General features: G+C 35.6%; 1 protein-coding gene across 8 annotated transcripts in view; it reads right to left on the bottom strand.

Moving 5' to 3' along the window:
* Positions 1–25879, bottom strand: part of LOC149558420 (dynein axonemal assembly factor 10-like) — a 200982-nt gene that overhangs the window by 57787 nt on the left and 117316 nt on the right. For all 8 annotated transcript variants that reach the window (XM_089832665.1, XM_089832664.1, XM_089832668.1 and 5 more), the window contains 2 exons: positions 6709–6749; positions 5135–5195 (listed from right to left, as the gene is read on the bottom strand). In XM_089832665.1, the coding sequence (XP_089688791.1) occupies positions 5135–5195; positions 6709–6749 (102 nt within the window). The remainder of the gene's footprint in view (positions 1–5134; positions 5196–6708; positions 6750–25879) is intronic.

Here is a 25879-nt window from a genome sequence, read left to right as displayed (position 1 = left end):
TCTACAATCAATTTGCATCATTTAAATTGGACATTTGGCATTGTAAAGGTGGCTGTCATAAGTAGCTGTAGATGCACATTTTATATCAGATTTAAAATGTCATTTCTACTCAATTTTTTTTAGGTTGCAAAGCCAAGAGCCTTGTAATATTATGTTAAGTATTGAATTCATATGCCAAGTGTTTGATAAAATACCAAGTATGCATGCCAAGTGTTTGGCAAAATACCAATTGGTTGTAAGTGCACATTTTTCATTTAGAATTCATCTATATGCATTTGAAAAGCCAAAAGAGAATTGCATATGCATACAATTCTTTTCTTAGATATAGTAGTAATCAATTACAAGTTTTTAGATTCCCTTTGATATCATTTCAAGCAAGCATAATCAATCTGAAACTCAGAAACAGAAAGCATAGAGATTGTATTGGAAGTGTTTGATAATTTTCCTTGACCTACAAATAAACAAATTGAGGTTCGAATTGACAAGGGATATTACAGTGGTATCAGAGCTTGCATGCAAAGTGTTTGACAAAATGTCAAACAACTAAATTAGAGAAGAGTTTGGCATTTTCTCGAAGTTATAACTGGTTGGGGATATTACAGTGGTATCAGAGCTTGCTTGCAAAGTGTTTGACAAAATGTCAAACAATTGAATTTGAGAAAGATTTGGTGTTTCACGAAGTTATAACCGGTTGGGGTTATTACAATGGTATCAGAGCTTGCTTGCAAAGTGTTTGACAAAATGTCAAACAACTGAATTATAAAAGAATTTGGTGTTTGTTGAAGTTATAACCGATTGGGGTTATCACAATGGGTGATGAATTTTGGGCAATGTCTATACATTGTGGGCTGCGATCCATTTAGCATTGGGATTGCACATGGGTTCTTCTATATATCAGTCAACCAACTTTTTCAACAGCTACATAGAGGTTCATCTATTTTATTGCAATTCACTGAATATTGAAGCAATAAAATGCAATACTATACTTGCAAGACAAGTGTTTGTTCATTTCTTTTTTTATATCTTTTGAAAAAAATTTAAATCACATATTCCAAAACCACAAAAAAAAATTGCAAAAAAAATTAAAAATTCCTCAGCCTTACTAGTGTGAGCCAGCAGGGCTCTTACAAGTTGTGGGTACATTGGTTGGGATCCTTCTACCACTTAGAAGATATGGTTGTATCTTTAGGATCTTATGCATGGCTAAATTGCCTCCATATCCATAATCATTTCAAGAGGCATCTAGGATTGCTAAGTGGGATTTAGAAATCAGAAAGGTGCACAATTTCTTAATGAGGAAACATGTGTGGGATTTAGTTCCACTTTCTAAAGGTCGGAAACTAGATTGATTCAAGAAGATCTATCAAATCAAATATCCAACAAACAAGACATTTGACCAATTCAAATGATCGCTTATAGTGAAAGCTTCCTAGAGTGCCTAGTTTTGATAACATGGCAAAGTTTCTCCAATAGCCAAGATGAATTCCATCTACTTCACTCATGCTATTATTGCAATCCATGGTTGGGTTGATCATTCAATGGATGTAAAAAGCGATATTCTTCATGAGGATCTTCCACAAAAGATTGAGATGAAGAAGCACAACAGTCCATTTGGTCTCTCCACTAGTTTGGGTAAACAGGCCATCGAGGTTGGAATGATTGGACAAACTCAATCTTCTCTCACTTGGATTCTTGAGATAACACTTGGATCCAAATGTTAAAATTTGGCAATGAGATGCTCTTTTCATTCTAATTCTCTAGGTCAATGATTTGATCATTACAGGGAGTTCCTCATCTATAATTTGTATATTGAAATTTACTCTACAGAACAAGCTTGACAAAACATTCTTATAGACCAAATAGCTTTCTACCATGATCATCCTTCAACAAAACCCAACATGTTCTTGTTCTTGCATGATTTCACATGGTTAACTACAAGCTTGCATAAAGTCTATCTCTATCTAGATTCAAGCATGTGATTGTGTCCAACTTTAATAATTGATGCCACCTTGCAGCACAATGACAACCTCATCTATGTAGCTCACACTCAACCGAGGAAACTCATTAGATGATTATTTAATCCTAAATAAAAAAATAATGAATTATAGTGCATGCCAATATTTGACGATATGCGATTTTCATAGTCCAAAGGGCACTTGTGATTTAAACAGCATACAGTTGTGTTGCCTCTAATTTGCCACATGCATTTTAGACAAATCCTTCTATACATTTCACGGCAAATTAAGCTTTCTATGACCTTGTTGGTCTGAAAATGGCATTCCTTTTTATTCAATTCACTATATAAGAATCACTCAATCTATGTTGGAATATAGCTAATTGGAAATGAACCACTAATAAATTTCAATTACAGAGTTAGTCCAATAGGTTTGATGGCATACTGAAGAGTATCATATTTTTTATCAACTTAGAGATTGCGATTGTATTTCATTACTATAGAAAATATCATTCTTCTAAATCAAATCACTAAGTGCAAATAATGGGGTGAGTTGTTGTCGTTAAACCCACTCTGCTTGCAACCCCATTTGCAAAACCTTCACCAAGTGTTGTACCTTATGAACCATTCATTAGAAAACCCCTTAAGCTCATCAATTGATAAGTAGGAGATATTTTTCCACAGCAAGTCAAATTGTGATATTGCTATCTAGATTTACCTATGTAGTTTTTGAGTCAAATTCATTGACCCATGTTTCATGAGTAGTGATTCGCATGGATTCATCTCTCATGATAATAAACGGAACACTTAGCACTCTATACATTTAGGTGATGCTCACAGTGGTGAAGCACCAGTACTTCCCAAGAAGTCACCCATCCCAATACTACTCCAGCTTGAGCAAACTTAACTACTGGGTTTCCTCCGTGGTTAAACCAACTCTGGTTGCAACCCCATTTGCAAAACCTTGACCAAGTGTTGTACATTAGGAACCATTCATTAGAAAGTCCCTTAAGCTCATCAATTGATAAGTAGGAGATATTTTTCCACAGCAAGTCAAATTGTGATATTGCTATCAAGATTTAACTATGTAGTTTTTAAGTCAAACTCGTTGATCCATATTTCATGAGTAGAGATTCAACACGAATCCATCTCTCATGAGAATAAATGGAACACTTAGCACTCATTGGATCTAGGTAATGCTCTTAGAGGTGAAGCACCAGGACTTCTCAGGAGGTCACCAATCCCAGTACTACTCCAGCTTGAGCGCACTTAACTATAGAGTTTCCTCCATGGTTAAGCCCACTCTGCTTGCAACCCCATTTGCAAAACCTTCACCAAGTGTTGTGCCTTATGAACCATTCATTACAAATAGAATAAGTAGGAGATATTTTTCCAGAGCAAGTCAAATTGTGATATTGCTATCAGGATTTAACTATGTAGTTTTTGAGTCAAACTCATGGAGGAAACTTTGTAGTTAAGCATGCTCAAGCTGGAGTAGTACTGGGATGGGTGACCTCCCGAGAAGTCCCGATGCTTCACCTCTGTGAGCATCACCTAAATCCAATGAGTGCTAACTGTCCATTTATTATCATGAGAGATGGATTCGTGCAAATCACTACTCATGACACATGGGTCAATGAGTTTGACTCAAAAACTATACAGTTAAATCCGGATAGCAATATCACAATTTGACTTGTTGTGGAAAAATATCTCTTACTTATCAACTTAGATTCAATTGATTAGATTACTCATTTGCTGATTTAAGATTACTCAGAACAAGTTCATTGGTGTACAAAAGTCAAAAATTGGAAAAATATGATTAAGTTTGAAGTATATGAAATTATAATCATAATAGATAAAGATAAAATAGAATAAAAATCTAAAACCCCAAAAAAAATAATAATAAAATCTGTTGGAAACCATCTATTAGTAAATTTTATTTATAATAATAATCTAATACTGATTGATGTGAGAGAAGTGGCAAGACCCCCGCCAAATGATGTTCATTATCAATGGCCTTAAGTTTCAACAGAAAAAAGAGCGGAAATTTTAGCAGCAAATATCATGCTGAAATCTGTTAAGCAGAGTCAAAACAGGGCCAAGGATATGGTGACAAACATAAAAGACTTTGCCTCTTTGTTGGCACAACCCTATAGACCCAAAGTTGATTGAGAAATACCCACAGAAAACATACAGAACAGCAGCAAGCAGATAAAGAGACAAAAGCAATGAATCTCAATGCAAAAGGGAACAGCAATCACAACTTTAACAAACAACAAAAAAAAAAATTCTAATTGAAACTATAGAAGACTAAACGTTCGACATTTTTCAAGAAAACCAAAACCCTGTAGCTCATTCTAACATTTAGTTATGAAACTTATTATTGTGTGGATCTTTCACCCAACTAGAAATTTTTTAAGTCAAGGTAGCTGAAATTTGAATTTTCACAAAGAAACTTGGTTAACTCTGACAGCCTACCTCAAAAAATTGAACCAATAATACGATACAAGAGATTCTATCATAAATACATTACAAGCTGTATCAAAGCTTTCTGGAATGAGACAAATCATACAAAATCCAATGTCTTTATTAGTAAAGTGTTATGAACTCATCTGTATAAGAAAAATGCTATGAATTCATTGTTCTGAGATTTTGATCATCTCATTCATTTTCTTATACAAATACAGGTAGGAAAAGGAAAATGAACAATACTTCTCCTAATTCTTACCAGGATAGAGAGCCTAAAGCAACACTGTGACTGTACAATTTGATCATCCATGTAAAAGATATTTGAGAAAGAAAAAACATATCATCTAAGATTCCTTATGAGTGACTAACTTAAGTTCCATCACAATTCTAAACGGGAGCTTTTAGGATTCTACAACATTATGGAAAAACTAAAACACAAGTTTCATTGTAACTCTAAACCAGAGCTTTTCTTATTCCAATTAAGGAAAATCCACAAGGTAGTGGAAGAAACATTGTACTATGAGAGAAAATATTTTCAGACAATCAGAACTTTCTATTTTCCCAATCTATGACTCCATACTACCAAATGAACAACCACACCAATAACTGATGCATACAGAAATAAGAACACAGAAACCACAAACTGCTAATTCTCAAGAAGAATATCTAAACAGAATTAATATAAAATCATTTGAAGTGGGAATTTTTTACCAAATGCAACGCTCCAGCAATCCTGGGTTGTATCCCTGTTTTCAGGTTCAAATAGAGCTACCTGTCATAAGTTAGACACACACGATTAAGAAACTAAAAGGAATTAGATATAATGAATTTCAATGTCAGAAACAGATGAATTCTAACTATAATACATTCAATCACAGATGCAATAATCACAGAATTCTCGGCAACGAGTTGTATAATAGACTTCTGACATCAAATAAAAAGTTTTCTTCTCATGTCATTATTTATTGTTTGCTGCCCAAGCCACAAAACAGCCTTCCAAGGTAGTGCAAGGTCATGTACAAGGATTCAAGTCAATTGAGTTCAAATTCGAAGTGGAATTCCAAGGGAGTTCAAATTCAAACATGTCAATTTCGCAAGAAAAATGCTTCGAAAATGAAGCATCCAATAGCCGCACAAGAGGGGAAATGTGATTGGCAGCTAGGGCACTGCCCCTTAACCCCGTCTTCCATCATAGCATTGGAATGTGCCCTAGGCACTGCCCCAGGACCCTGCAAGGAGCATTGCCCATTGGCCCCACTCAAAGCTACTGTCCCCAAATCCCTGTATCCGATTTTAAAAGAAAAAGAAGAAATTGAAAGGAAAATTGTGTCAAATTAACTTGATGTTTTCATACCCAATTTATTGAGTTCCCCCTGTCACTAACGTCGCCATCCCGCTATCCACAATGGACTGTGGAACATTGTTTTATCTCCTTATTGTTGCATCTAGGCTTGTAGAAACTCAATAATGGCATTTCCTAAGTACTCTAAATTACTTCAGAGTTCAATGAACCAGATTTAACAACATTTTATCCAAGATGGAGATGTGCCGCAACTAGTCATGTCAAGCAAGGAGGTACGACAACAGTGGAATCCTAGGTTTAGTCCCTCTACCTCTCCACTAGTTTTTATCAGTGTTAGGAAAAGGATGTAAATTGTTTTCACATTGTATTTACTTAGAGTTTTGCAAAAGACAAATTCCTGTTTTACTTCAAACTATCAAGCTACCAGCCATCAACATTCCACATGAGAATGCCATTTTGCACCCAATTTGCATTTAAATATATCTAGACTCAGCTTGTTTCTTTTGTTTACTGACTCATTATGCATCTCCTCATTTAATTTTGCAAAAGAAATGCATTTATAGTTAAACTTAAGCAATTTTTTATGTTACCGAGTTTTTTGGGGCCTTAGTGAGAAGTTGCTGAGAACAAAAATTTCAACTATGCTCTCAAATTCTTAATACTTTAACAAAGCACAAAGCTATAAAAATCATTCAGTATATTAAAGTTAAAAGCTACACTTTTTTTCTCAAAGATACAAATTAAACAAATCCATTTTCAAGATAAATTTTTCAATAAAACTTTTCAGTTGTGGCGATTTTTTTAACACCTCGGAAACAAGAATTTAGAAAATTCCACAAACTAGATACTAACCATGAAGTGCAAGGGTACGAGAAATCTCAGTCTTGCTAAAACCATTGGATACCTCAGAAAATGTTATCAAATCCTAATTGAGGCAATAAACAAACAAATAGGAGAACTAACCTAAAATAGAAATACTCACTGGATCATCTTTTTGCCGCTGGTCCCAAACACACACCCGCCCTGCAAGATTCAGTTAAAGACAAAATCAAAAGAAAGGATAAATGGAGAACGTAACAACACATTAGTATTGTGCTAAACATTAGCTGTCACACACAGTTAAGTTGGCATTTTGGATGCTTTTTGCATTGTATGTGGAAAATAGAGAGACAGTTGACAGATCATTTACAAAGGGCTCTGGCATTGGTTAGAAGCCGAATTCAACTTCCTTTTTACTGCCATTTGTCCTTGACAAGGAATCTCTAAGCCTTTCTTGGATGGCCTGGGGCAGCTCCAAGAAACTTTTGGTTTAAACTTCAGTTGGCGGAAATCAGTTTTCTCTTGTAGAAAATATGTAAACTACTTATCAGGAAGATACAATCCTCAGACAGCTTGGTGAAGCTGAAACTTTTTAGACAAGATCTGGCTTTGATGATAAAATCTAAAATTGAGCTTTATTAAAAGGCTGTTAGTACTCATCCAATACAAGTGCAGACTTGGGTGTTTTATTGCCTTTCTCATTGAGGAAGAGATTCTATTGGAAACCCTGGTGTTCAGCCAATGGAATCATTTGCTTAGGAGAGAATTAAGTTTATAAGATGAGTTTCTTTAGGAATAAAAAGATAGGAACACACTTATAACCAGATAGAATATAAATCACCTGACAGACTTCTGTCTGAAATTCGCAACTATATAAAAAAATGCACTTGCAGTCCCATGTAATGGCAATTCAAGATATACCATTACTACCAAAACAAAAATAAAGCAGGGACTATAATTTACGGTCCATTGTTTTATTAACTTGTCATTAATCAAAATGTCTATTTCCTAGTCCAATTTTGTAAGTTGAAGGTACCCAAATTCTCTAAGCATGATTCCTCCAAGAATTTATCTGTCATTGAAAATTAGGAGTTCGTCCTTGTGTGCCTTCCCATACAAGTCCAACATCTCCTTTGTCCCCACCAAACTTTCAAATTTCACCATCCCAAGATGCTTTCCGCTCAACTCGTGTTTTCCTTTAACCTGGTTGAACTTTCAAACTTCTTCCTCCTAACATGTTTTTCCATCTATCTACCCCTTTTCCTTGGCTATTGTCAGCAACTAAAACTTCCTTGTCTGGTCATACCTTTCGTCCATTCCATAGTATTGTTCCCTCCCCCATCAAGACTTTCTGGTTCTCTATGCAATCAAATTTTCCCACCAAACCCCACTCTTTGCCAAGCTTTTGACATAGAGTTAGACTTCCTCTAACCAGTACATATCCGTACCTCAATCGCTAACTTGTTGTAAGTGTAACAAGGTGTCCCAACATTGACAGTCTTTCCATTTCTCACTATTCATTTCAGCTATCTCCAAGCACATCACAAAGAGCCATTAACACTCAATATTGACACTATAACATTTTGCTAAGAGGTCTCTTTCAACAACGAAGATTGTTTTATATATATGGTGTGGATTTGCATGTACCTCCAATACTACAACTGAAGATGCAACCATCCTGTTCTTTTGTTTTGTTTTATGATTGTTTGCTGTTTTCATGTGATGAACTCCTGGCTCATTCTGTCAAATGCCCCCTTTTAAGTGATTTGAATTTCGAATTTTTAAAAGACTTCTTTTGCAATACAGATGGCAATGCATGAACCAAATCTAACTCTTGCATATTCCAATCAAAAATTATTTCAGTGTCCATTAGATGATCAAACTAGATACATGGACACTTACTCAAGAAAAGGATTTACCAGCAATTTACCGAAATTTGATATGTAAATGCTGTCCTTTAAATTTTGACAGAACTGGTCACAACCTTCACTCAAAGTTGAGAACCCCTTGGGCATCAATGACTGGGATGAAATAGCAGCCCAAGAGACCATGTGACTTGTCTTGGAGGTATTCCGTCAAGCCTAGATGGCTCACGTGATCAGTAATGGTGGACAAAAGACTTCAAGTAACATCAAATCAGTCACCAAATGCTGTGATTTCCTTACTGCTGGCTGACTATAACAATTACTCTACCCTAATTCATCAAACTCAATCAAATAGCTTCCTACACTATCAAATTGTGGTACAATTACAACTCCTAGATGAAGCCATCACTAATAAGAAAAATTTGATGCATCTTATAATGTCCCCATTTGTAGCAGGTTCCTACAGTTCGCTTGGTCACTTCACCCTCGCCACCCTCGTGAGCTAATAGTGGGATTTGAGGGTCTCAGTTATGGGGTTATAGGCTTTCCAGCAGCCTATATGTGTTTTGCTTCCATTTGAGAGACTTACTATTTATAGTAAGTCAAACTGTTGGTTCTAATGAGCTCACTTGAGTTAGAGGAGTTGAGTGATGCTCTTAATTTTTATTTTGGGCTTCTAGTTTGGGCTCCAAAAATCTTGGAGAGAGCATCTATTTATAGTAAGTCACTCTATCACAATCATTCGTCATCCTTCTTCATCAGGACCACTTTCATATTGTCAGATTTCGATTTTTATGCTTCTTCAATTGTTTTCACAAGACGGGTGAATTATTATTATTATTTGTCCAAATATGCTGAGGTTGTTATTTTTGTTGGTGATTAATGTTGGTCACCTCAGTATCATAGCTCGTTGGAACCAGGTCAAAAAGTTCTAAAACATGGGTACAAAAAACAGTGGTCTTGTGTGTTAGAATATTATGTTATGGTGGAAAAGGTCATTTTTGGGAGCCAAAAGCAATTTATAAATTATATTCTAATGGCACTTCATTATATTTTAATGTTGTGATGAGGATGGAGAATATAAATACAAGCCCATTTGATGAGTTTGGAGCAGTAATTTTGGAGTTTTTTGGCAGTGATTTATTTCTATTTACCTGAGCGATTTGGTTGCCATTGATTTGAGGTTTAGCACAGCTTCATTCAGCTTACAAAAATCAATGATTGGGCCCCCTGTAGAGCTTCTTTTCCTTGCAAAGTTGGGCGCACATATTCCTTACGTTCAGGCGTCAGCTTACCTTGCAGATTAGTGTGACTTTCTGAGATTATTAGCAGCATTTAAAGCTCTTACATTTTTGGCTGCCAAAGCTAGGGTTGGGGAATAATTAGTTTGCAGATTTGAATGCCATTGTTGGCATTGATTCCCATTGAGACGGCACACACCTACTAATCGGGCACCCACACTATGTCCTGGATTTTTGTATTCGAAATCTGCTGCAAATTTGTTCAGAAAAATCAAGTTCTATCTGCATTACTACAGTAATTTTTCCTTGGCATCATATTTGGAATTAATCAATTGCAGATCAGTTCTGAGAATTTAATTTGTAGTGTCAATTGATTACATTTGCTGAATTTTTATTACAATTTAAGTACTTCATGTCCATGATTACCCTTATACCAATAAACGCATTAAAACACAAAAGTAAACATCACAGCAGAATTGCGAGCCAAATGTTTGACAAATTGTCAAACTACTGAATAGTGAAGAAATTTGATGTTATATGAAGCTATAACCGGGCAGGGTTTATTATGGTGGTATCAGAGTGGTTTATGAAGATGCGAGTTTGTGATGATTACAGAAATCGGGAAGGTTGCAATTTTGGCATACGAACTTTGATGGTCTTATGGTATTGATCATCGGGAAAGCCATATATAGTAGCTCTCTATTTCTTTAAATAATTCAAATAAAGTAATAACAGGTCATTATTAATATGAGACTAATGCATTTTGTAATTAGAAAGTTGAGATTAGGTGTATTGAAAAGGCACGATGGTTGGGTAAATGCCTCTCCACCATTTATAAATAGGAGATAAGATAAGATAACTTCTCTAAGCATTGGCAGTTCATATTTATAGGCTGCGATTTATTTTCTAGACCTGTTGTTTCAATATTAAAGGCCTGCATCAATTGTTGGAGGTGCTGCATTTGATCTCAGTGCCTAGTGTCATTTTATAAGGTTTGTAATCTACCCATCTTGGACCTGCGATATGATACTGCGCCTGCATGGGATTGGAGCAACCCGTGCTGAGGAAATAAGGAAGTCACGCCTTAATTGTGGTATCCCTACTTCCCATTATTAACACATCTATTCAGCATTGTTGTGAGCTACCTAAAGACAGCTATCAATCTACAGTGGTTTGGTATTAAGGAGTTGTCATAAACAATAAGGGAGCAGCTGTGAGCTACGGCTTGACACAATAAATTACAGTCCAAGTGCCATATTCAAATTATATGATTTTTCTTTATATTTTACATCAAAACTTACAAAGAAATGAAGCATTGAGGAAGTTATCTGGTTATTATCCAGTATCATTTCAAACTATTTGAACTTGTTTATTCCAATTTTCATAGAAATAATAAAGCAAATACTATCAAATTGCAAAAACAATAAGTAGTGCTCAATATTCAAGTTGGAAGCCAGTTTGGGGTTTCTACAGTGGTATCAGAGCGGTTTCCTGCCAGCCTACAGGAATTGGGCTCAGCATTTATTTTGTTCGGTATTGACTTTGAAGATTTTCAAATCTAATTACTAGAGTGACTAGCACTTTAATTTCTCCATCTATGGACAGGTATAGGACTGGCAGTTCTAAAAGTCGATGGAGTAATGAGGAAGTTGGCTAAGAATGAATGCTTTGCAGGAAAGCATGGAGAAACTTAAGCTTCATCAACAGAGGTTGGCGAAGAGCTTGTCGAATCCAGCGACAGTTGAGAGGGCAGCAAGGTATATGATTTCAGCCTTTAGAAGGCCGACATCGAGGTTGCAAGGAAGGTTTGAGTTTTCCCCAACACATGTCCATGATATTGTTGTACCTATATTTAGTTCGGCACCTATTATCCCTATCCCCAAGGTTGATGATGGACTTGTTTCACTGGGACATGTGGATGTGCCCATGATGGATAGCAGCTCTGAGTTTCAGCAGGTTGAGGCTCCCAAGGTAGTCACTATAGTTAGTTCAAAGGCAGTTGATAATGTAGTTGCCACTGTCTTTTCAAACTCATTGAAGGAGGGAGTTGTAATTGGCAACTTGTATGTTAGCTACTGTAGTGTTGCTCCAGTACAGGAGGTAGTTGCTTCCTTGGGTGGGACTGAGGCACGTATGGAGTCACTCGACTATGATGTTGGTGATATAGGTGTTACAACAAAGTTGGGAGATGTGGATGCAGATAGTATGGGCACATGACGATACTATGAGCTGCACCGGGTATGATATCCCTTATTAGATATTGCGTGATGACTCCGAGGTGGTTTTTTATTTGTCCCAAGATCGATGTTTACATGATCTTACATTTGAGGTAGAAGCTGAGATATGCGAGGAGATTGATATTGCGAGGGCTTCCATTTCTTCGGATGAGGAGTTGTGCAAGGATGATGGCACACATATGAGTGATCTTGTGGTGGGCAGTTCTGATTCAATTTCCTATCATAGTGCAGTTAGTGACACAGAGAGATTGCATAGGAGTCAGGGGTTACAGAGACATCATGTGACCAGTCAGTTGAAGGTGAGTGATAGTGACATTTCTTCAGCTCTTGGGCATCATGGTGTTGTCCGTCAGATGTTAGCTATATCTGGTTGGGGTGCTCCTATGTCTGATGAACGCGGTGATAGTACTCTTTCTCTAGCAGAGGTTCAAGCACTTTGAGAGGCTGTCAGGATCTTGAAGCATAATTACTCGTAGCTAGTTGTTGATCAGGATTACCTTCTAGAGTGGGGTAGCACCTGTCATGAGACATTGTTAGAGAAAGAGGAGGTGGTGGAGCTCACCCAAGAGCTTGAGGTGACTGTAGACTCTCTTCAATGTAGTCAAGGGGCTCTTCAAGAGTGACAGTCACAATTGGAAAAGGTGACCATGGAGATGGAGTATCTTTGTACCACAGCAGCCCCAAATCCAATTCAGTTGCATGTTGTGGTTGGTGGTGAGTTTGCTTCTATGGTTGGGGACGATGGACGTGATTATGTGGCCGACACATTCATCCAGGATATGGGTGCAGTAGATACGGATGAGATGAGAGTATCAGGGGAGTTGGGCTCTCATGTTGATTTGCTTCCTTCTACTAGAAGTGAATCTATTTCTTCATCTCATATAGTTTATAGCATTGGAGAGTTGGCAGTGCCACATTTTCAGAGGGATCAGTTGTGGGTCGCAAGGGAGCAGGTGGCTGCTTCCACATATAATTTCTATTGCACAGAGTCCTTCATGGAGTATCTATTGGGGAGTTCGGATGTGTGGGAGGATTCATAAAGAGTGTTTGAGGGTACTCTCATCTGAGGCTCTCATGTTATTTAGAGTTTGGTGGGAAAGATTGGAGAGACTGTCTATTATGCTTCCCACAAGGATTTTGAGGTTGGGTTTGCTGAGAGGGTTTCCCAGGATCCTACCCAAGCAATAGTTTGGAGTTAGAGATTGGAGCCATCTTCTCATTCCCAGTTTGATGACGATGAGCCCTTGATAGAGATTGGGAGGTTTTGTCAGCATTACATGGTGAGAAATGCTCATTATTTTTCTTTTGACCCACAAGTAGAGGACTTGGTTTCATGTCAGTGTGTGTTGGCTCCAGTTCCATACCATCCATTATGGGATGGATTAGCACCATCTTTTGCAGATGGGATTGACAGCTACAAGTTAGACCTCGTGCAATATCGACACACCTCAAACAATTTGGTAGAGGTTGGAGTTGGTGTAAATGATTCAGGTACTTGTGGTTGTTACCATCTTCACAATGCAGTTGGGCATGATTATCAGTTTGATGGGAACTCAGGTGTGGACAGAGTTGGTATTTCAGTTGTGTTGAGTTCCGATGTGTTGTTGTCTTCAATAGCACCTCGGTTTAGTTTTCAGATGATTCTAATGTTGATGTTCATTATTTGGGTGTTGGTGCTACAAAAATTGCTTGTGCACAACAGGGATGGTACACAATTCTACCTTTGGGATCCAGGTGGATTGTGTGTTCATTTTGCTCTGAGATTGCTTGTGGACAAGCAATCTTAGGGAGTGAGGACTTTAATGTCCCCGTTTTTGGCCAGTCTGCGCAGTGGGTGGCTTGGTAGTTGGTCGTCACCTGCACTTGATTAGGCTAATAATTGCATGAGCTCTTATTATTTATTATTCATTGAGTTGCATTATTATAAAAATGTTTATATTATTATAGTAATGACTTTTAGAGATATTTATAGAAAGCAAGTTGCAAAGTTTCTAGTGTTGAGTTCTTTTGGGAAACTTCCACGTTTTCCGAAGTGGATTTTTATGGAAACTTTTGCCAACAAAAGCTTATAAATGAGAGCTCATTTCATTGGGAAAGGCACGTTTGATTATATATTTTCTTTTGTGCCTTTGTATCTTTTTCCTGAGTTCTAAACTGAATGCCCTTGCTGATGTATAAGAGTTAAGTCTAAGAACTTTTCTTGGCAATTGTGCTGAAGTATACAATTGGCCAACACTCTCCTACTATATTCCTATAGTTAAGGAGAAAATTCTTGATTATTACATTGGATAATCTATTTCTTATTGATTATCTGGCTGAGAGTTTCTTTGGAGTTTTCTAAGAATCATCTTGAGATTGCATTGCAGATTGTTGTTGAGGTAAAACAATTTGTCGTTCCTCCTTACTGTTTCTACTGTGCCTAAGGAGATTTGATGTTAAAGATTATTGACAGAATTTAAAGGGTCTTGGTACTTTAATTGGATTTCTGCATTCAAGTTTGGGAGCCTGTGTGACTTCTCTAAGCGCTGGCAATTCATATTCATAGGCTGCAATTTATTTTCCAGACCTATTGTTTCAATATCAAAGTCCTGTGTCAATTGTTGGAGGTGTTGCATTTGATTTCAGGGCCTAGCATCATTTTATAAGGTTTGCAATCTACCCATCTTGGACCTATGATATGATACTAAGCCTACGTGGGATTGAAGCAACTCGTGCTGAGGAAATAAGGGAGTCATGCCTTAATTGTGGTATCCCTACTTGCCATTATTCACACATCTATTCAGCATTTCTATGAGCTACCTAAAGACGGCTATCAATCCGCAGTGGTTTGGTATTAAGGAGTTGTCGTAAACAATAAGGGAGCAGTTGCGAGTTATGGCTTGACACAGTAAATTACAGTCCAGGTGCCATATTCAAATTATATGATTTTGCTTTATGTTTTACATCAAAACTTGCAAAGAAATAAAGTGTTTAGGAAGTTATCTAGTTATTATCCAATAGCATTTCAAACTGTTTGAACTTGTTGATTCCAATTTTCATAGAAATAATAAAGCAAATATTGTCAAATTGCTATTAAGGAGTATATTGTCAAATTGGTAATAATAAAGCAAATATTGTCAAATTGGTATTAAGGAGTTGTCGTAAACAATAAGGGAACAGTTACGAGTTACGGCTTGACACAATTAATTACAGTCCAAGTGCCTTATTCAAATTATATGATTTTGCTTTATGTTTTACATCAAAACTTGCAAAGAAATAAAGTGTTAAGGAAGTTATCTGGTTATTATCCAATATCATGTCAAACTGTTTGAACTTGTTGATTCCAATTTTCATAGAAATAATAAAGCAAATATTGGCAAATTGCAAAAACAATAAGTAGTGCTCAATATTCAAGTGGGAAGCCAGTTTGGGGTTTTTACAGATGTAAACATTGGTGTACAATTTAACATATCAAATCTCTTCAGAATATCAATAGTATATTTTCCTTGATTAAAAAGAATACCATCAAATTTCTACCAAACTTCCAAACCAAGCTAGTGTAAAATGCCCAAGCATTCGTGTCGAATTTTGAAGCCAAGTCCTTACATTGGACAATAAGGCGATCTTCCCCTATAATAAGGAGGTGATCAACATATAGGATTAGTATTAATTATCACTTTTAATAATTTTAAAGTAGAGATTTTGGTCTGCATCATTCTTTGTAAACCCTAGTCCCATAAGATTGATGTTGATCCTTTCATACCAGGCTCGAGAAGCTTCTTTAAGTCCGTATAGGGCTTTCTTCAGTTTGCATACATGTGAGCTTGCATTGTGAAACACAAAACCTTCGGGTTGTTCTATATAGACTTCTTCGATAGTCTCGTTCAAGAATGCACTTTTCACATCCATTTGATGGATCTTCAAACCTTTAGCTGCTACAATGGCTATGACTGCTCTAATAGAAGTATATCAAGCAATAGCTACAAATGTCTCTTCGTAATCAATACATTTCTTTTGTGAGAACACTCGAGCAACAATACGTGACTGTGTTTCTCTATACTATCATTTGCAACATGTTTGATTTTTAAGAGCCATTTGGAGGAGACAACAAATTTCTCTTTAGGTCTAGGTACTATATCCGATACATCATTTTTCAAAATGGACTGATATTCCTCTGTCACGGCATCATTCTATACTTGATGCTTGTGAGGTTTTGTTACAATAGTAGGTTTAATGATTTCACTCATTAAGGCAACATAGCTTGAGATTTTGTTAGGCCTTTTTCTTTCTTTGAAAGTTCTTTTGTATGTTGCATAGTTTTCAGCTTCCTCAATCATTTTTCTAGCTCAAAGTGATCTCTTTTTGTTGTTATTATTTTGATTGTCATCTTAATGCTTCTTCTAAATCTTAGGAGCAATTTGGTTTTCACTTGTGGTTGCTTCTGGATACTCCCTCTAGAAACTCGGGAGCAGGATCTTCCTCCATATCTTTGAGTGAATCTTGAATTTCTCACTCATTAGAGCTCTTTGACCTTTTGAAAGCAATGTCTTCCTCAAAAATGACATCTATATTCAGCTCTATTTGTCTCAGTCTAGCTATGTATATTTTGTAGGCTTTTCAGGTTTCACTATAGCCCACAAAGATTCCTTTCCTTCCAAAAGCCTCTAGTTTTGACCTCTTCTCTTAGACACATGGATGTAGACAAGGCAACCACATATTCTTAAGTGACTTATGTCAGGTTTTACACCGGTAAAGGCCTCTTCAAGAGTTTTGTTATCAAGATGTGAATGGGAACATTTTAATGTAAACAGCTTTTCTAAATGCTCCTGCCCAAAATGACGCATTTATGTTTTGGTCATACCACATTTCCTTTGGCCGCCTCTACAATAGTTCTATTTTTTCTCTCAGCAACCCCATTTTGTTGTGCATTATATGGTACAATAAACTCCCTCTTAATCTTGGCATTGATACAAAATTATTTAAAGATTTCTGAGGTGTGTTCTTTCCCATTGTATGCTATCAGAGTTTTAATTTTCTTTTTTGTTAGGCCTTTGAACGCTTTGAACCTTTTAAGGATTTCTTTTGACTCTTTACACTTAAAGAAATATGTCCAAGTCTTTCTAGAGAAGTCATCCACAAAAATTACATAATATAGAAAATCTCCGATGGAAGGTATAAACATGGGTCCGCATAAGTCAGAGTGCACTAATTCTAATATGTTTTTGGTTCTACTCAATTTTTTTTGAAAAGTTCCCTTAGTGTTTTTCCCTAAGGCATATCATTTCCATGCCCAACTATGACTTTGATTTAGTTTGGATGGTCTTGTCTTGATTTAGGGCACGAAAGTGAATATGTGCTAACCTTCAATGCCAGATCTCATTTGAGTTATAAGTCTTATGGATGAGAGCTTGTTTTGTCTTAGTGCAAAATTTTTATGGGTATCCTTGTCTTATACCTATGGTTTTAGCTTTCTTATATGTAGAGTTCTTTGGCCATGCCATAACTTTCCCATCCATGAAGGTGAACCTATATCCGTAGTCTTCCAAGGAAGATATGGATACTAAATTTCTCTTAATTCTAAGTACAAATAGTACATCAGTCAATTGAATAAAGATGTCTGATCCCAATTTGATGGTGCAAGTTCCTACCCCTTTTACTAGATGTGCAGAATCATCCCTAGTAGTTACTTCTTCATCGGTTTCTTCCACCATAGTGTCTAGGTGTTGTATGAATCCTGTGATATTCCTTGATGACCCAGTATCAATTACCCAAGTGTTAAATTTGTTTGATGCATGATTTGATAATGTTGAGTAGAAGACAAATTTCTCAGAGTCATCTTCTATATTTGTTTTTCCAACCTTAGCAAATGATGATTGTTTCTTTTTCCTATCAAAGCACTTGACCACATAGTGTTCATATTAATCACATCTAAAACATTGAACTTGAGAAACATCTTTCCTCTGCTTGGATGAACCCTGTCCATGAAAATTTCTTGTTCTTTTGAAATTCATCCGATTACCTTTCTTATGAGAATTAGTGTTTAAGACATGGATATCCTCATCTATAGGTTTTTATTTGTTTCCCTTTGACATATGTCTAGCTTCTTGTAGGCAGTCGGATCTTAATTGATCAGCTTTTGGGAGTTTTGATCTTGCACTTATTCCTTGAACAAATGAGTCCCATGAATTTGGTAGGCCAACTAAAGCTATTAGTGTTAACTATTTGCTATCAATTTCATATCCCACGGTTGATAGTTGAACCCTTAGCATTTCTCATGAAATATGCATTGATGGATTCTCCTTTGTTCATGCTTATGTGATTAATTATTTATTTTACAAGGGTTTTGTCAGTGTTATTTATTTCAAATGTGCTTTCAAGGGATTTGAACATAATATGCAGTCTCCTGTTTTTCCAATATAGGTACTATGTGATCCCTGACTGCATCTAATATTAGTTTCATGGCTTTTTTGTTATTCTCAATCCAATGATATTTTTCTAGTTCATTATCAGGTTTTTTCTTTTTATCTTTCAAAATTGAATCTGACTTATTCTCTTTTAGTATCATCATCATTCTTAACTTCCATGATGTGAAGTTGTTTGCGCCTTCAACACAATCCTCAAATCTGATCATGTTTGACATTTTGAAGAATAGATTGTGACTGGAATACCAAGGTGAGTAATCTGATATCTCAAATTTAGTTTGGATCTTGCTTAACTTGGCTCTGATACCATGTAAATGGAATTAAATTTATATCAGATTAGATGGTTTTGATTGTAGAATTGTATAATTAATAATCTCTGAATTGATACTTGCAGGTTCAGATCTGAATATGAAGGTATCAATCAATCTACAATTTAATGTATATTCAATATTTAGAAATACTAAAATTAAAGTCTGATTATTAGTGGTACTGTTCAATCTGCTCTTAGAATAGAATATTGATGGATTTCGATATATTTGGCAGATCGGTTAAGTCGTATATATACTTCTATAAGCGGACATGTCCATGAATTGACAAGTCTCCACACGGTGGAGACATGTCCATTGTGTGGAGACATGTCCATTCAGGATATATCTCTTAATATTCATCAGTTCAGTTCTATTAATCAAATGCTATCACTAATCAGGGTTTCGCTAACAATTTTCCTTAACAGTAATCATGCTTATGAGATCGCTGATCAAGGAGGATATAATCGGTCTTAATATGATTCAATTCCTGCATCTCATTAATATCAAGAACATGAAATGATTATTGTAAGTCACTAGTAATCTGCCAGAATAGATCCAATAGTATACTTGGGATTTTAATAGTATGTAAATCATTTAGAAGATCATTCTGACCATAGCTATCATACTTCAACATCATTGAATACTCATTATTTCTCTATTATGTTTGATCATGGAGGTCAGCCAATGTTTCCACTATGCGTCCAACTGCCTTAATAAAAATAGTAAGGGTCCATCTCTATCACCCTTGACTTACTATACTTAGTAAATATCTAAATACCTGATCAAGCAAAAGAGCCAAGGATCATCACTACATTTGAGGTAGTCTAAGTGCTCTGCCAAATATAGAAATACTACATAAACGACTAACTATTAATAGTAAGTGCACCAAACTAACCCAAACAAAGAGTAATCTTGCAAACTTCTAATCTTCAAAAGGTTAAGATTCTCTTCTTCTTCCAACTAGGACCTTCTAATTATCTGATTTAGGCTGTGAGGACCAATGATAGGGTAACCTAAATCACTAAACATGGTGAGCTAAAAAGGGGACATTATAATCTACTCTCCCTGAAATTGCTTGTCCCCAAGCAATCTCAAAAACAAATAACACACCAGTCCACCCAGACCCCAAGAGTAGAATTGGGTAATGTCCCTATAACCACTAACTAGTTGGCATACACTCTCTCTAACACATGCACCACTGAGTTGTGCATCGGAAAGAGATCATCCATGTGAGGGTCAAAAGTAAAATCATGTGTACTCAGGACCATGTACACACCCCGAAGTTCCTTTGCAAACTCTGTCTGAAATCCCGATGCACTGCGAGGAACCCAAAATATGAACAAAAGCCTGTCAAGAAGAACATGTTAAGGAATATGGATCTCAGATAGAATGCAATAGTATATTTATTCTAATCCAGACTGAGCAACTGATAATTTTGATATTAATGATCTTGAAATATTTGATATAAATATTTCCTTTTATGCAATTTCGCAACTATACTATTTCTTCTGCTATATATCCTATTATATGCAGAAGGATGTAACTGCTTTATACATGTATCGCTGGAGGTAATAATATTTGATGTATTCAATACTTTCCCAGCCAAGGATATGACTTAGATTATATATGAAAGTAAGAAGTTACACCCATGTAAGGGTATGACTCTACGCGGCTTATGCCACATAGGGTCATAACCCTACATGGTTGTGACTGTTCACAACTAACGCCTTCACACAGTATAATAACCGTTCATTACATAATGAACTCACGCACATGCTGCAATAAGTATAACACACAATGATAATAACTAGCAATCATTATATATAGTAGACACACGATAATCATGTGCAATGGAGTATACATTATAACCATAATATGACCACTAGGAAGTATATGATGTCTCGCAATGTTGCTCGATCTGTGAAATGCAGATTATCAATGATGTAAATCATATTATAATAAAGGTTTAATTTACCAATTGAATATATATGTGTGTGTGTTATTCATACATACATATGTGCATATATATAAGTTTATGTACAGGTACATATATATTTAATAAATATCATCTGAATTATGATTTACAAATCAATCCAATGAAAGCTATATCGTTAACACTCCCTCTTAACGAGGGAGGATTGAGACATCAAAATCATCTCACAATGGTGACTAGAATGACATAATTTGGATGTTATCAAATTTACATGCATCACGAGACATCATCCTATTATTTCCGATATATTTTCTTGGCATGTGCATTCGCATCAAGTTCATGATGCCTGCCAAGAAATTTTTTTATCTACAAGAGATCCTAGAGTAGGATAGGTGCAATCTGATCTCTGGGACAACAATTGAATGTAGTCCATCAGATTAACATTAGAATATCATTATCTCTACGACAACAACTGAATGTGGTCCATCATGAATAGTAATTAGGATGTCATGATCTCCATGATATGTTCGTTATCATTATCTCCAAAACAACTTTGAAGTCCATCATGATAACAGGTTAAGCCATTGTTAAGATCATCACCTTACAATCCTAACCTAAAAAATACATCAATGAAAGATTGTCACCTTTCATGACATTATCCACATATGCAAAATATTAACTCGCATGAATATTAAATTTATAAATAATTGAGACTCAATATCAAGAATTACAATTGCATTTACATTTTAATCATTACCAAGTTTACCTCTAAACTGCTCGACTTTTAGTTTTGAAAGCGGTTTATTAAGTATATAGGCAGTTTGCTCATGAGTGTTGATGTATACCAACTTGATGACATTTCTATCCAGATAAGGAATCTCCAAGTGCTTTGATCTGTTATGAAAAACTAGATTTCTTGATAGCTTTATGTAACTCTAATTGTCGCGGTGTATAACTGTAGAGTTCAAGGCTTTTCCAAATAATCCAAGCAGTAACTTCCTTAACCAAACTACTTCTCGGGCTCCCATAGAGGCTGCTATGTATTTTTCTTCAATAAAACTCTGTGCAACTGCAGATTACTTCCTGCTGAACCCAGTTATCATTGCAGATTCTAGGTTGAAACAACATCTTGTAGTTCTTTTACGATCAACAAAACTATCAGCCTAGTCAGAATCTGAATATCCTTGAAATTGTATTTCAACATTGTCATACTTCAGACCGAATCCAATGGTTCCATGCAAGTATCTCAAAATGTGTTTGGCTGCCATAAGATGAATTTTTCTAGTTTCACACATAACATGGCTTAATGCATTTGTTGCATAACAGAGGTCAAGACAAGCATTCACCAAATACATTAATGAACCAATTATCTATCTGTAATGTGTGAAATCGGTAGATTCAAATTCAATTGCATCACTTCTAAGCCTGCGAAGGTTTGTCTCCATTGATGCAGATAAGAGTTTACAGTCCATCATTCCAAATTTGGTCAAAATGTCAATCGTACATTTTCCTTGATTTAGGAAAATATAGTTTTCCTCTTGATGCACTTCTAGTCCTAAAAATACTGCAAGAGACCTAGGTTTTTCATATCAAATTCAGATGTAAAGTCTTGTTTATATTATGTGATAAGTTGATCTTCCCCTATTATTAGGAAATCATCAAAATAGAGAACAAGTATTAACATGTCACCATCTAATATTTTGAAGTATATCTTTGGATCTGTTTCATTTTTGGAGTATCTTAGTTTGGTAAGGTAACTGTCTATCCTTTCATACCATGCTTTGGGGGATTGTTTAAGGTCGCAGAGAGCTTACTTCAATTTACACACATGGGAGTTATTGTCATGGATGAAAATGCCTTCTGGTTGCTCTATATATACTTCTTCAACAATAACACCATTTAAGAATGTGGTATTTACATTTGTTTGATGTATCTTCCATCCTTTAGATGCAACAATGGCAATTACAGTTTGTACAGAAGAATATCGAGCAACCGAGGTGAATGTTTCTTCATAATCAATTTCAGCCTTCTGAGAGAACCTTCTGGGAACAAATCTAGCCTTGTGTTTTCCAATACTTCCATCTGGTGCATGTTTAATTTTGAATAGCCATTTAGAGGAGACAACAGATTTATTCTTTGGTCTACGTACGATGTCTCAAACATCATTTTTTAAGATAGATTGGTATTCCTCAATAATAGCATCTTTCCAAGCTTGGCATGTTAAGGCTTCTTCAACGTTTCATGGTTCAAATTTGATGAGTTCACTTATTAGTGCAACATAGAATGAATGACTTCTTGTTTTCTTACTTTCTCTTAAGATTTCTCACGGGCTACGTTATTTTCTTCGATCATCTTCCTTGCCCATAGTGGTCTTTTCCTATTGGATGAAATCTCAAGATTTTCAGAATTGGATTGTATGGGTCCATAATCATCTAAACAATTCTCCCTATGAATCTCAACAGTACGGTTTTCATCTAATTTTGTACTTGATTCATATTTGGTTTTTCAATATTTTTAGAAATCTTATATACAACATATTCTTCAAATTTAACACCTTTATTGATTTCTAGTGTTCTTTGTCCTAGAATATATACTTTGTAGGTTTTGGAAGACTCGCTGTAACCAACAAATATACCTTACTTTCCTAAGGATTCTAGTTTGGACCTCTTGTCTTTGGGAACATGAATATATACAAGGCAACTAAAAATTCTTAGGTGATAAAAGTTTGGTTTGTTTCCTCTGAAGAATTCTTCAAGTGTTATATTCTCTAGAATTGAATGAGAGCATTTGTTTTCAATGTACGTTGTTGTATTTGAGGCTTCGGCCTAGAAGGTTGTGTGAAGGTTTTGATTGTGCATCATGGCTTTAGCGGCTTCAATGATGGTTATGTTTACCTTTGTGCTACTCCATTCTATTGTGGAATATAGGGTACTGTATACTCCCTCTTAATCCCAACAAAAATGCATAATCCTTCGAAATTTTCAAAAATGTATTCTCCCCCATTGTCTCATCTTAGAATTTTAATTATGTTTCCAGTTTGATTTTTGACTAATGCTTTAAACTCTTTAAATTTCAATAATACTTCATTTGATTCTTTAAGCTTTACAAAATAAATCCATGTTTTCCTAGAATAGTCATCAAAAAAATTACGTAATACAAGAATCCCCTTGTTAGGGTACTAGCATTGGACAATGCAAATCAATGTAAAGAAGTTCAAGTACAATTTTTTATTAATGTTCACTACGTGGAAAAGATTCTTTAGAGTTCTTTCCTAAAGCACATCCCATGCAGGTTCCAATATGTTCAGATTTTAGATTAGGTAAGCTTGCCACAATCTTTTCTATAGAGGATAGGGCACAAAAATGGTTGTGTCCTAACTTTCTGTGCCAAATTTCATTAGTTTGGGAAACTTCATGATTTAATGTTTGGTTTTGAGTATTACAAAGTTTATGTAAACTTCCATCTTTAAATCCTATAGTGATTGCAATCTTGATGTTAGAATTCTTCGATCAAGACAGAACTTTATCTTCCTGAAAAATGACACGATATCCTTGATCTATTAAGCCACAAATGGAGACAAAATATTCCCGATGCCTAGTACAAATAATAAATCTTTTAGTTGCAAATTAACTACTATTTCAATTGTATTGAACAGGTCCCAATTCCTTTCACTAGATAGGTGGAGTTGCCCCCTATTGTAACTTCCTCCGTTGAGTGTCTTTCAAAAGTTTCGAATTGGTCTCTAAATCCAGATGTTAGTGTTTAGTTCACTTGATAAGGCTAAACAAAATACTGAATTTTCAGCTTGCTTGACTTCATCTATAGAGGCATTAGTTTTGTTTCTTTCCGCGCAGTACATGTGAGGGTGTCTGAATTTATCGCACTTATCGCTTTGTATTTTAGACATATCTCTCCTCTTGTAGTTTTGTTTAGGATTATTCTTCCCCCTTTTTCATTTGAAATTTCTTTTCTTTCTTTTATTGTTTGTGTTTGCATGTAGGGCTTGTATTTTTCCCTCTTTATTTGGATTGATCCCTCTCGTATTAATCTTGATTCTTCCTAGTAAAGTCATTCTTAAGTTGACCAAATTTAGGTAGTTCAAGCCATGCACTGGTCCCTTGAATAAAAGATTCCCAAGAAGTTGGTAACCCTTTTAGGGCTATCAAGGATAATTCTTTTCGTCTACATGGTTTCCAATAGTTGAAAGTTGATCTTTTAATTCTGAAATTCTCATAAAATATGATGTAATTGTTTCCCCTTTATTCATTTTGATATGAAGTTGTTGTTTCAAGGTAAGAAGCGTGCTTGTTTCATTGATTTCATATGTATTTTGAAGATTGATGAACATATCATAGGCATTTTCAATTTTTGATAAAGTTGGTAGTATATGATTCTTTACATCATCTATAAATATTTTTCATGGCTTTATTGTTATGCCTTTTACATATGGTTTTATTGGGTTCATTGTCTGGCATGGTTTTGTTTTCTTCCACATATGAATCTAATTCGAGTTCTCAAAGAATGAGCATTATTTGCATTCCCCATGATATAAACTTTGATGTGTCTTCAGGTCTGTCTTCACGTCTGACACCGTTCACTATAGTTGCACTGTTGAATAGATTTTATTTAAGGCTGATATTTGAATAGTAAGTTCTATATCTTATTTGAACTCTTCGCTTTAGCTCTGTTACCATGTTAAGGAATACGGATCTGATATAGAGTGCAATAGCATATTTATTTTAATCCAAACTGAGAAACTGATCATTTTAATATTAATGAACTTGAAACATTTGATATGAATCTTTCCTTTTATTCAGTTCTGCAACTGAACTGTTTCCTCTGTTATATATCTTATTATATGCAAAGGATGTAACTGCTTTATACATATATCACTGGAGGTAATAATAATTGATGTATTTGATACTTTCCCAGCCAGTGATATGACTTAATTATATATGAAAGTGAGAAGTCACACCCATGTAAGGGTATGACTCTACGTAGCTTATGCCACGTGAGGCCATAAACCTACATGGTTGTGACTGTTCACAGCTAACCTCTTAACAAAATATAATGACCATTCATTACATAATGAACTCATACACATGCTGCAATCAGTATAAATGCACAATGATAATAACTCTGCAATCATTAGATATAGTAGACACACGATAATCCTGTGTAGTGGACTATATGTTATAACCACGATATGACCACTGGGAGCTATATGATGTCTAACAATGTTGCTTGATCTCTGTAATGCAGATTATCAATGATGTAAATCATATTATGATAAAGGTTCAATAGACCAATTGAATAGCTGTGTGTGTGTGTGTGTGTGTGTGTGTGTAT

Source organism: Cupressus sempervirens, chromosome 5 (assembly GCF_028749045.1).
Source record: "Cupressus sempervirens isolate cs-2001-9-10 chromosome 5, ASM2874904v1, whole genome shotgun sequence".
NCBI lineage: Eukaryota > Viridiplantae > Streptophyta > Pinopsida > Cupressales > Cupressaceae > Cupressus > Cupressus sempervirens.
This window is presented reverse-complemented; position numbering and strand designations above follow the sequence as displayed.